This window comes from Diorhabda sublineata, chromosome 6 (assembly GCF_026230105.1).
Source record: "Diorhabda sublineata isolate icDioSubl1.1 chromosome 6, icDioSubl1.1, whole genome shotgun sequence".
In the NCBI taxonomy this organism is placed as follows: domain Eukaryota; kingdom Metazoa; phylum Arthropoda; class Insecta; order Coleoptera; family Chrysomelidae; genus Diorhabda; species Diorhabda sublineata.
Window position 1 is genome coordinate 15,052,265 of NC_079479.1, and position 14,072 is coordinate 15,066,336.

Sequence of the window (14,072 nt, forward strand, 5' to 3'; positions counted from 1 at the left end):
TCTATCGTGTCCTCTCTCTATAACTGGGCTACATATAGTCTATATACAGACCTAGAGAGCATTATTTGAGAAAACATGGAGAGTAATTGTCTTCTTTCTATATTGGTCGATCCATATGGAAGTTATATATTGTATTCCGACGTTTCAACCTCATTTACACAAAATCTGCAACTTTCAGTTTTATTTTCACGAGGTGTACGAATGCTAATACACTCCTGCCAGGAGTGTACTAGCATTTGTATGCCCGATTGTGATTTTCTATTTTATTTTATTATCATATTCCTTTTATCAAATCTGTGTAAAATATATAATTTTTGTTTCTTCTCTAAAGTTGAAATGGATACCTTACTGGCCATTTGTGGTGCCTAGGATCAAAAACCGTCAAGTTTATATTTTTTCGAAGTTATAATATAATTTTGTTTCTCATACATATGTCCATGCTGAATTCAGTACAACTATTATTTTGTAGCAAATCCTAGTGTTTTTTGAGGTCATTTTCAATTTCCAAATCCAAATCGGCCAATAGGAGCGCCTAGTTTCGTCACGCGACTCTGCGAGTTGTTTACGCTTTATGCTTTATTTTCTATAGGGTGTTTGGATTGATTGAGAAAGATTTGAAAAAGAAGGACATCATGTTAGAGTCCCTGTCCTTGTTAAAAACCGACTCTGAAAATGTGCAAAAAAAACCAAACTTGTGGCACTTCAAATTCAATCCATCAAAAAAGATTATGCTAGTAAAGAACAAGAAGAAAAATAACATTAGGTCCAGGGTGAAGTCTTTTATACCACTGAAATTTCTTAAGCAAAATATGTCACAAAATAAAAGTTTAATGAGTCACATAAACCAAAAGCCATCAACAAGGAGGTTAGCCGAAAAGCTAGAAAAATAAGGGATGTTGCGAAACTACTAATAAAGCACTTGGGACAAAGGTGGAGAAACCACGAGACGCTAAAATTTTATCGAAATTTGGAAAACCGAAGAAGAACAAGCCGAAGGTCTCAACAATGAAGAAGATGAAAACATTATTGTTCATGAGGAAATTGATAAAGATATAGTGTGATCTAGTATAACAAAAAAGAGTTTGTTCACTTTTTACAAAACGTTCAATTTTATTTTATGACACTTTGCAATAATTTTTGTAATAATTAAAGTCAAGATTTTTTACTAAAGATATATTTTACTAAAATTACAATTATTATAGCTTTTACAGCTCAACTTCTTTGCACCTAAGCTTATTTTTGTCTCAAATCCCGCCAAATCCCAATCTTAGTATAAAAATCTGACAAATCCAAATATTGGATATGATGAATATCCAAATATGAATATTTATTATGATGACCTCAATCATACATTGTCTTTGATATAAAGTAAAAATTATTGATTTTTTACCCAAAAACTCAATAATTTCTTATGATTGGTTTGTTTGTGACATTTTTTTCGACTTTTCCGAAAATGTCTTTAGTTGGACTTGGTGCATTTTGATTCTAAGTGCCTCATTTATTCTCTCGTCATTTGTAAAAAAGTTATTTCTTGTGAATATTTTCCAGAACAATTTGTAAAGAGTTGATCAAAACTTCCAAGTAATTCTGGGAAAATTCTTTTACCGTTTTGGTTGATATGGAAAATGTAACATTGATGAAAAACTTCGTCTCTTTAGACTACAATATTTTAAACAATACTTTTAACCATTTCCAATGTTCCAGTCTTCGGTTTAATTAAATTATTTCTAGTGTAGAATAAATCAAGTTGTGACCTTTAAATGGAATGTAGCAAATGTATGTAAAATCTGACAATATCATTTATTTAATGATGGAATCATTTACCTTAAAAATGCATGGAATATCCTTTTTATTTGCATGTATAACATCTAAATCTTTAACGCTAGATACGCTAAATTGAGTATCTCGCATATCCAAGACTTGAGCTACATGAACACTAGGTAAAGCATTACGATCTGCGGATATATCATATAAAAATAGTTTGAAATCACAAACAACGACAAATTGTCTGATCCAACCTAAAATAATTTGATTCAATATACTTGAAAGGAGGTTTCGAATATAAACTTGCCTTTTTTTACACCCCCTTGTTTTGGAACCTTAACATAACCTTCATAAGCAGTTCCTATACCTCTTGTGGGATCGATTCCAAGTGGCCTTTTTGCTAAAACAAAAAAATAAACTTTTTCATATTACCAAGAAACCTCTATAACTAAAAAACAGAAAATGTGCAAAAATAAAAAATAATTTTCCTCAATTATGGTTTAATTATATGATTACCTAGAAGGAACCATCATATGGTCAATTTTTGTTGTGTTTAAATATGAATTATACGCATTATTAGTTACGAGTTATTTTCTATCCAGTATCCAAAACTACTACATCATTTAGCACACAATAATGCAGATATTGTACCGGGTGTCCCAATAAGAATGGCCATACTCGGGAACCGTTTATAGTACAGCTTCGGGAAAAAAATTATAACAAAAGTGACCTCGAGACAAACCTGGAAATTATTTTCAGAGTTGTAGGTCCACCGCTAGAAGGCGTAATTGAATACCAAAAATTATAAAATGCATAATTTACAAATTTTGCCTAATTAAGATGTATGATTATGATTGATTATCGTATTCTTCAAGAAATTCAGCGTTTATTTGATTTTAAAAGTTTTAGTCTATCTCTTGTAACGCTTGTAAGTCCAGTTTTACTTAACCTATCTATGCAAACTTAGTCTTTTTGAAGAGAGCTCCTTCCTACCAATGTATGAGTTATAACTTCGAAACTAATGAGTAACGTATACGCTAGAGGGCGCTATTTATTTATTTTTTTAAATCTAGCTATCCTTGAAAAATATTAAATGGAAACATGCAATTTTAATTAAGGAATATAAAAGTAGACCAAATTAGCATCAGAATAGCGAAAACCGTATGTCGATATATTTTTCGTATTAGGAGATATCCTAAGAAATGTGTAAATTTTAAGCATTTTCCTTTAAACATAAATTACTCCGGTTTGACTGAACGGATTTTAACATTTTTTGACTGCTCAAAATTGTCTTTCCTTGTTCTATTAATAGTAGTTCCAATTATTATGTCAATATTACTTATGCTGTCACCGGAAAACTGCGTCTCGATCATTTTATCTCTTGTAGTGGGTCTAATTGCACAAACAAGGTCTTCAATCCGGCCCCAGAGATAGAAATCTAAGACGGTTAAGTCTAGTGATCTGGCTGGCCAAAAACTAGGCCTCCACGTCCTATCCTTCTATCAGGAAAAGCATTATCTAAAAATTCTCTATCTTATCTGGAGAAATGCGACAGACACCCATCGTGCTAAAACAACAGACCCAAAAGTTGCCAGTTGCCAGAAGAAGTGGTAATTCATCCCTTATAAAATTTAGGTAGCGTTCCCCGTTATTTGCGTTGTCAAAAATAAGAGGTCAAATTATCTGACCATCTACAATACCACACCATACATTCACCGACCATCGCTCCTGATGCTGAACTTCCTTCCAGCGTGGCTAATTCTGTGACCAATAGTGCATATTATGCCGGTTAACCGTAACATCACTACTAAATGTAGCTTCGTCTGACCACAAAATACGTGATAGTGATTGAGGGTCGTCATATACCATATGTAGTAACCAGTTGCAATAATCCAACCTTCTGTCGTATCACGATCAACCAATTGTTGATGCAGTCCTATATGATATGGATGAAATCTAAAAGAAATATAATATCCTATTAAATATGTTTCCGGAATGATAAATAAATTATTATGTTAACATATAACCATGCCCACAACTAATATTATGCGGGCATATTTTGTTTAAGAAACATATCTTTTTACATCATAATTTACCTGTGTCCTGTCAAAATACGTTGAACGGTGGTTCTGCTTATTCCCAAGTATGTACTTATCGCTCTAATACTAAAATGAGGGTTAAATTGCACATATACCAAAACATTTATTGTGTTTCCCTCTGAACGGCCTCTGCCGCATCTTCTAAATACAGGAAGATTTACATTTCCAGTCGTTCTTAAACGGTGTATGAGTTGACGAACAACTCTGCAACCGGGATGACGTCTTTGGGGATATTGTATGGCATATATTCTAGCCGCAACAGTTGCATTTCTCATACATTCAAAGTAAATGCCTATCATATCAAACGCTTCTTAGTTTGTAAGAATCATCTTAGATATAACTTTCAAGTAACTTTTATATCGAATTTAATGTACACAAATCGCAATAACACGTAAATGAACAAATTACTAGGTTCATTAATTTTTGTTTTGTTTTTTTCATGGCCTTCTACTTGTTTTTATATATTTCCATTTTAACTTCCATAACGCAACGGTTTCCCGGTGACAGCATAAGTAATATTGACAGAATAATTGGAACTACTATTGATAGAACAAGGAAAGACAATTTTGAGCAGTCAAAAAATGTTAAAATCCGTTCAGTCAAACCGGAATAATTTATGTTTAAAGGAAAATGCTTAGAATTTACACATTTCTTAGGATATCTCCTAATACGAAAAATATATCAACATACGGTTTTCGCTATTCTGATGCTAATTTGGTCTACTTTTATATTCCTTAATTAAAATTGCATGTTTCCATTTAATATTTTTCAAGGATAGCTAGATTTAAAAAAATAAATAAATAGCACCCTCTAGCGTATACGTTACTCATTAGTTTCGAAGTTATAACTCTTACATTGGTAGGAAGGAGCTCTCTTCAAAAAGACTAAGTTTGCATAGATAGGTTAAGTAGAACTGGACTTACAAGCGTTTTTTCATAATAAAGTTCCCGCTTCCCCCCACTTCTTATTTGAAGAGATAGACTAAAACTTGTAAAATCAAATATACACTGAATTTCTTGAACAATACGATAATCATAGTTCAAATGGTAGGAAGGAGCTCTCTTCAAAAAGACTAAGTTTGCATAGATAGGTTAAGTAAAACTGGACTTACAAGCGTTACAAGAGATAGACTAAAACTTTTAAAATCAAATAAACGCTGAATTTCTTGAAGAATACGATAATCAATCATAATCATACATCTTAATCAGGCAAAATTTGTAAATTATTCATTTTTATAATTTTTGGTATTTAATTACACCCTCTGGCGGTGAACCTACAACACTGTAAATAATTTCCAGGTTTGTCTCGAGATCACTTTTGTTATATATTTTTTTCCCGAAACTGTACTATAAACGGTTCCCGAGATATGACCGAGAGCCATTCTTATTGGGACACCCGGTACACTTCCTTTCAGTCATTTACTGATGAATACACATAACCGTTGGCACCGGTAGAAGTAGCTCTAGGAAATTATGATCAAACTGCTGCCAAAAATGTCGCACTGGAAATTTCTGTATTTAAATTTGTTGTTTTAACATTAAGTTATCATAATCCGGCAACTTTCACAGCATCGCCGACTATTTTATTTTGTTGAATATTTTTTATTTGTTGTTCCTGTTGCTAGAAACTTGTCATTAGTTCAGTTACACATTTATGTGGGGTAGTGTCTTTTCATGTTTTGAAGAAGTCTGTACTAATTATTTAATTATTCTGGACAATGACAGCAGTACCCATTCTTCAAAATCTGAAATTTAACTGAATGTTTAACAATTAATTGCATCGATATTGTTCAGTTTAATATCAGGGTGGCGAAATAGAACGTGCATATTGCATCATCTTTTTTCGCGTGGTAAACGTTGCGTGTGCGGGAGGAGCCTAGCGTGGTTGGATACTCGCACTCGTGGAGTCACTTCGACGGAAAGCTTCGCGCTTTTTGTGTTTGCACGTTTTACGAGAACGGTCGTTCATATTGTATCGTTTAGAATATGGATTAAGATACATTAATGAAGCTCCAAGTGCAAATTTAATTAAAATATGGGTTGAGCGTTTTGAAGAGATCGGTTCCACGTTTAAACCACCATCAAAAGGTCGACCAAGAACGTTTAGGACCACAGACAATATTGATAGGGTGAAGGAGTCAGTACGAGAAAATTCGCATGTGTCTACTCGGAAGCGATCGGCGGCTTTAAACTTGTCCCGACGAAGTTTACAGTGAATTTTGAAGTAGGATCTTAAACTGCATCCTTATAAGCTCCAGTTAACACAGGACTTTGGAGCAAAGTTGATATCTGCTGAAGAAATGCTTAGTAATTTTCCACTTTTGACAAATCCTTTTTTCAGATGAAGCTCATTTTCATTTAAACAATTGAATTGTCGAAAAAAATTCAAAAATGAAACATCAAAAACCACTGCATAATCCGGAAGTAAGTATGGGCAGCAATCTCATGGAATTATTCTTTGAAGATTCACGAGGACGAAACATGATCCCTTGGCTCCCACGTTGCCCTGACTTGAAACCTCTTGATTTTAGTCTACATGAACAAACTAATTACCTAATCATCATAACTTTTATTTTAACAACACCTTAAATATTTATTTTTTTGGCCTATACTTAATAAATGCACTTTCTATTGCGCCACCTTATATATGCTTCTAAATGTTTTTGATTTTAGGTCTCTTCTGATTTGAATTTGAATATTGTATTTCAATATCTATGAATTTAATGTTTTTATAAGAAATTACACAATTTAATACCGCCGCTAATCTTAACTAATTATTGTAAGTAAATTTTTTCATTTGTCTACATTTATACATATTTTTATATTGTACTTGATCATAATTTCAGCCCGGAATATATTAAAGTTGGTACACTTGGATGTTTAAATATTTTTTAGACCTTTTGATATATTAATGTATCTAAATGTTCTTGATTTTAGGTCTTTTCTGTTTTAAAATTTTTTTTTGATAATTTTTAAAAGAAAGATAAAGTTTGACGTTTCGACTTTTCTTTAAGCCTTTATCAAAATATTTATTCTTATGGAATGTTCACAACTTGTTTGCGCACTCGGATGTGACGTTGTCTGATTAGAACTCTAGATTAGAATAGATTCGGCCAAACCAGATTTGAACACTTGTGACTGAAGACGTCTTTCCAAAAAATCTTAAATATTAAGACCAAATACATAATCGAGCTTCATTCTGTTTACATCAAGCCAAGCACTCCACTTTTGGATCTTTTTCTTCCAAGGTAAGAAGTTCTGGCAGATTTACGAATTTTGGCCAAAGTATATTTAACACGCCATACTTCAAGCTTATTACAAATCCCAAATGCACCAATAATTTTCAATTCTTGGTCCAAACGAGCTTTTTTATATGTACGTCTAGGTGTAACGCAAGTTTTAGAATGAAAGATTTTAAACCTGTTGATTTTTGATATGTTTTAATAAATCATCTCTTTGTGGATTTTTTATATTCTTTCATTGATTTCATAATCACAAAAACAAATTCAGAAGTACTTTTGTATGTTGTAGACTGGTGCAATTTTTAATCATCTTCGTGGATTGAAAACCGGCCAAGAGAAAATAGAATATTTAAAATATATGTATTGATAAATATGTTCGTAGTCATAATGAAAAAACCTTAATTGCACCTACCTAGTTTGGTTTTCAAATTACTTACTTTGATCTGGAGGTACAGGACATACTGCAGGAACATGTTGACAGCATGATGTATGACAGGTGAAACCACATATTTCACACACCATTCCTTGTCTCATCAGACCAACCATCAATGAAGTACAATGACTACATTTTGTAGGACTAGAAAACGTTCTTACCAAAAATTGATGAGCTTTGTGTTTCAAAGGAGACTGAGATTGAGATTCATGCTAAAATGTAGTGAGATTCAAGTAAATAATAGGTAATAAAATTTAAGGGTTAAGTAGGCAAATGCACCATTATTGCCTGGTTTGCTAAAATATTATGGTACAAACATCCAACACCGATATATCAAACTCCGGAATAAAGTGAAAGATGCCTACAATTTAAATATACAGACGGAATAGGCTTAATATTATATAAATATTTGATTACGAGAAAGCTGTTTTTTGGAATATTCCGATGATCAAAATATTCGACGTCAATATCTCAACTCAACTCAACATTGCTTGTTTCTTGGAAAATACACACATCTCCAAAAGTCTTACATCAAGAAGGTTTATCTAATCGCCATATCTTTGGCTAACAAGTTCCATTTCTCAAGACGGCAAGCTAGAAGTTCAGACTGTTCCCCAACTCACTTTGAACAATCAAATGTGGCTCAGCGTAACTGGTCACTTGGTTTACTTGGGAGTAAAAATAGGGTCGGTGCATAGTTATTCGGAGCTTCCTGATGATACGTTGTCTCCAGTATCTTCTAAAACAACATTTTGCTGATCTTGTGCTTTCCTTTCTTAGAATTACATTCAGTATTTTTTAGACAAAAATAGCAGTCGTCAAAATGGTTAGTAGGTTCCCCCTATACCAATTGAATTGCAAAAGGCATGCTTTTTTTCTTCCCATTCATCCATTGCACCAAAGATACGCTACAACAAACACAGTAAGCGTGGGGAGGCCACTGCTTGTCTTGGTCTCCAATTATAGTACAAAAATATTTGAAATAGGCTTTTTCCACATTTTCGGAAAATGGCCTGGCTTGCGATTTCATCATAAATTCTTCACAAATATAGCAAAATTTGTCGGGAGAAGTTTTTTGCACTATGAAAAGAGAACCACTTACTATGAATCTCAAGAGAATACTAATTTCTAATGTTATTTTTATGTTTATTATTCTGGTATTTGTTCGGCCATAAAATTACCGATTTTTACCGCCCCTTTATAAAATTACCTATCTGCTAATGTAAACATGGATAATTAAGCTATAGAAAAGTGGTACGTGTTAGAGCTTAATAAATATTTCTTCTATTACACAGGCCAACAAAAAACTTTTGTTTGAAAACTTTTTTTATTTTAATAGCTGATCTTTCTAGATTTATATATGCTGAGTCCAAATCTGGCTTTAGTTTTTTTGTATCACCCATAGTTCCAAGCAATATGTATTTTTTTATAATCTAATACCCCTGTGCGGTATATATTGAAATCAATGAAATACTATGTTACATCATAAAAATGGTTTGTATTTACAGTATTTTGTCTAATTTGTCTATATTTTCTTTTCCTTTTCTTTTTGAACTTCTTGTGTAACTTTTTCTGCGATGATTCGCTAGAGGAACTTCTCGGTGAAATGACCAACAGTAATCTCCCATCTTGTTGGTGTTTCAGCGGCCCTAGTAACGTTTTTCCATCACTTTAACATCTTTGTGTAAACGCTAACCTTGCTCGTCATTAAAATTTCCTAAATTGTCCTGAATGTAATCGAGGTGGCTGTTCAAAAAGTAAACTTTCAGGCTCATCAAACATCCTAACTCTTCAAACTATTTTAGCATGTTGGCAACAATAGACTTATATTCTGGGTTTTTTCATTTCCCAAGAGCTTGGTGATAACTTGCTTGAAGGATACCCATGCTTTTTTTTCATTTGAGGTCATTGTGGAATTGAAGTTAACGTCAAACATTTTTCTAACATCAGATTCAGTCAAAACGCCTTCTTTCAATTTAGCTTCTGAAAGGTGTGGAAATTTCTGACAAAGCCTAACTTAATATATAGTGGAGGTAGGAGCACGTTTTTGGGGTCTACAAGTGTTTCAGCTGTACTACCAACATCATTTTTGTTCATTAAATACCCCTAGATAGGTATGGAGTCGGTCTTGGTTCATTAGACCTATTTTTTAAATTTTATTTTAACTATAAAAAAGCTGTTAAATTATAAAAATGTTGCTTGATTTCATAAATGTAACTATAAAATATGAATAAATGGTGGGTGATACAGCTTTTTAAGCATCATATTTGGATTCAGCAACCTAAAAAACACAAGAAAAAAGTATTTTCAGTAAAAAAGTTTTTTCATCGTTGACCTGTGTTATTGGACGGGTATTTCCATTTTAAAAATAAAGCTCTCGCCTGTGTTAACGAAAATCTTGTCGGTCAGTGATATTTTATCCGTTATTTGATCATATCTATTTAAATTATCTTTACATTTTCCTTAAAATAAATTTAATAAATAACGAGCTTAAATCCATCAACATCACAAATATCTGTAATCACTCAACAGAAATCACAGATAATTATTCAAGAGTTAGTAACAAACTAAATCTTTTTAAGTAAATATAAAAAATTAGGAATAAATTTTTCAGTTCCGATTCACCACTATCTATGATTCATTTGCCATTGAACAATAAAGCCTTACCATACTAAGTTCTGATAAATTACTCTTGGAGCTTGTCATGCTTAACGCCCTGTTGTCTTCAATATCACCCTCTTCTGATTCAATTGATCCACCCTTGAATAAACTTTGAATGGGTACGTTATCATATGCATTCACCTGTTGTAACGATGAATTGCTTTCTTTTAAAAAATGATCCAGATATGACATTTGAGAAGAAGGTCGTTCTAAAACTGTAGAATAATATAATCAATAAAACATCTTGAAATTTAGTGGTTTATCACTCATCAAAAAGTATTATAGAAAACACACTTTAAACTCCGTTAGCTGTTAGATGTTATCAATTTAAACTAGAGCGAACGAAGTTTATATTATAAAATACAAAAAAATATGCATTAAACAGGGCTTCGAATTTTCTCAATTTTGGATACACTATTGTTAATCCCACAGTAAGTTTGTGTGATCTTTTAAAAAATAAGTTATGTAACAGTGAGACACATTCGAAGGAAGATGTAGAGAATTATACGAAGCCCTTTAAGACTCCAGATAACAAGCTATTGCCGCGGTTTCAGAAACAAAGAGGTGGTAATTCGTGGAATACTAAATGCTAGGAATATGAATACTCGCTGATATTTTTTAGTAAATTAGAATTATCCTGATTTTGAAAGCGTGTCATCTTGAGTTTGTCTTAAATATGTTAAATACCTAAAGGTTACAACATAATAAAATGCTATGCATCAAAATCAAAGGGCAAAACAATATATTAGCACTCCAAGCAGTAACCAACAGGAAAAATAGAAGAGTTAAGAGGGTTCCTCAAACAATTGATATGAATCGTGAACTGCATGATATTAATAAATGTTCCAATTTTAAATAAATATAAGAAATAAACAGAAAAAATCATTGTTGATTTGAATTATACATCAATTAAATATTATTGTTTATCAACAAAAAGTATCTATAGGAGCCACTGTAAAAGGTAGATTAAAGAATGTTATAAAATCCGTCCATTCTCAAAATTTCTCATCTTAAAAATTAATTTTTTCAGTTATGATTGCACCAAATTAAAAAAAAACTTCATATGATTGAATAGAGGACCAGAATCTCTTTCGAACAAGGTGCAACACGTCCCCCTTTATTATTTAAAATTTTCGAGTTTGTGCTTATAATTCAGAGAGGGTGCTGGAGGGAGAATGAATATATTCAAAGTTTCTTGTGATAAGACATAAATGATCGAAACTTCACGATCTCTGATTATAATACATAATAGAAAGTATAATTTAATATTTTCTACCAATTATTTTTTTTGTAGCTATTGGCGACCCTGTGAAAATTGCTGTGGTTATCATCTTATTCTTAGATAAATTATATACAATCGTGTCCAAGCATTAAATATTTTATTTCTTGCATTTGAGGTCACAACTTATTGTAAATACGTGAAATACGTGGTACTGATGTATAATAATTACAGTGAATAATTGTATTATTTTACAGTTCATATTAATGTGCAAATTTAGTACATTGGTTGAAATTTCGACAGAATTTTCAATGTATTTACTCAACAAATGGGGTACATTCTTCACGTTAAAAATAAAAAGTACTAATGGAAAGCGAAATTCACAGGAAAATGCAAGCACCAAAAACAAACAATCGGAAGAAAATGAAATGACATTACTTAGAGAGCGGTATGAAAAAGGTAGCTGGTTGATGGTTAGACATACAAGAAGCGGTAGCGAATTTTTTCAAAACAGTGGATTAATATTTAAGTGTTAAAACAATTGGCGATTACTATGAAAAGATTAATGAGGAGGTGTAGGTATTTTTGAGACACGCTACATGGACTCAGATTCGAAGTAAAATCGACTTCCACCCATTTGGTTAATGGATGAAAATAATTTTATAAGTAATTTAGTATTTATTAAAAAAAATGGATTGCTTGAAATATCCTGACTAGGCTATAATTAATTAAAAAATCTTTTTTTTTTATTTCTACCGACGAGTTTAATGAAAAAATTGTACACCAACGGTAAGTACACGGTGTCAAACATAAGGTGACTCATACTTTTTTCAAAATCTGTAAGAATTATCAAAAAACTTTAATTACAAAAGATCTTTGTATCAGATTATTGACTTTTGGATTATACAGGGTATTCCAATTTTTCAGTATCGACATTAACTTTGGAATTTTGACACCTTATATTTTATTGCGTTTTTTTATTTAGTGGTAAAAACAAAAGTAACTTATATATATTATAATATTATAGGTGTAGGACATGTATGTATGAAAAGATTTTTATTTTTAAACGAGTTCTATTGAAGTATAATATACACGGTGTATCATTTAAAAAAGTGAGATTTTGTTAGTTACAAAATTCGAAATTCATACAGCAAAAAATAATAACCAGTGTGATTGTAGACTAGAAAATCAGGAAAATTCAATAAACCTAAGTTTTGCGTTTAAAAATTTCTTTTGTCAAATTTTCTAAATATAATGATAAAAATTCAAATAACCTTAAATATTTCTTAAACCGTACGGAAATAATTGATTGAAGTGAGCTCCATTTACTCCCCGACAATGAGTTATCGTTTTTAAAATGCGTCTATTGGAAATAGTCCTACATTGTTCGAAAATAATCAATAATTGATATGAGATACCCAAACAGAAAATAATCAAAATGTATGAGGTCCGATGCTATACCAGGATATTTCCCATTCAAATACCATCTTACTTCACCTCAATAGTGGGTTTATAGTTGGTATGTTATTTCCAAATTACCGAATTCATCTAGATAATCTTCCAAAATTTCAAGAATTAACGGTTCTATTGCATTTTGCATATACATAAATGTTCAAAAACCACGACCTTCCTGACATCATGTGGTTTACGTTTCCACCATAATAGAAAGTACTTTGGTTAATAAAACAAATTATTTTCACATGGTCTACCTGTTGGTTTATATTTGTATACTTTTTTCCCCAAAATTCCAGTTTTCAATCATAGTCGTCGAGAGTTAATAAATCATTTTTAATTTGCATGGAAGGCAATTTATTTGTTCACAGGAGGGTTTGTACTCTATTTGGACTGATTTTATAAGTAGATGCTACTTGAGTGGTGATATAATATTACTTCAGCCAGTATATCTATATTTTTTCTGAGCAGAAATTTATGGTCAACCAAAAGTACGAAAACTTGAGACAATTAAGAAATTCCAAATTAAAGAAATTTGCAACAATTGCAACGAAATTTGATCATTGCAAGGTGGAGGTTGAATTCGAAATTGATTTCATTCAACATAATACATTTTCAAAAGTTATCAAAGCTGCCATCAACATGTACAAAATTAGTATCTCTGATTAGATTGTTGGTTACAATGTCCTTGTGACTTCATATATTCAGTTTCCAAATTTCAATAGTTGATGTATAATCAATCCAAAAGTAAAAGGCAGAGAGGACTTTTGATTAGCACTGTATACAGAGTGAGTTTTATATATGGAACGCCTCAATTATCTCGGAAGCGGCTTGTACGATTTCTATAAAGTTTTGTCCGCAAGGGTATTGTGATATTATGGTACCATGGTGGTATTTACATTATTGTCAGATCTTTCCTTTTTCCGAAAAAATAATGAACTTTGTTATATCAAATGGATCACCCTGTATATTTTTCACCCGACATGAATCCTTTAGACTATTTCCTGTGGGATCACTTTAAAACATCGTTTATAAAATAAAACCTGCCAATATTCAGGAATTAAAAGATAGAATTACCACAGAGATACTTTTACCATACAACAAACATTTAAAGATTTGTCTTCAGTTGTTCTGGTTTTCTGCGCCATGAAATGGATAAATATTTTACTGCATCAGTTTCGTTAAACTCTTTACTAACTTACT

The 14,072-nt window shown here is 31.8% G+C and overlaps 1 protein-coding gene across 7 annotated transcripts in view; it reads right to left on the reverse strand.

The window, feature by feature from the left end:
• Positions 1 to 14,072, reverse strand: part of LOC130445787 (serine/threonine-protein kinase Genghis Khan) — a 119,624-nt gene that overhangs the window by 19,625 nt on the left and 85,927 nt on the right. For all 7 annotated transcript variants that reach the window (XM_056781656.1, XM_056781659.1, XM_056781658.1 and 4 more), the window contains 4 exons: positions 10,205 to 10,413; positions 7,542 to 7,749; positions 2,072 to 2,164; positions 1,825 to 2,018 (listed from right to left, as the gene is read on the reverse strand). In XM_056781656.1, the coding sequence (XP_056637634.1) occupies positions 1,825 to 2,018; positions 2,072 to 2,164; positions 7,542 to 7,749; positions 10,205 to 10,413 (704 nt within the window). The remainder of the gene's footprint in view (positions 1 to 1,824; positions 2,019 to 2,071; positions 2,165 to 7,541; positions 7,750 to 10,204; positions 10,414 to 14,072) is intronic.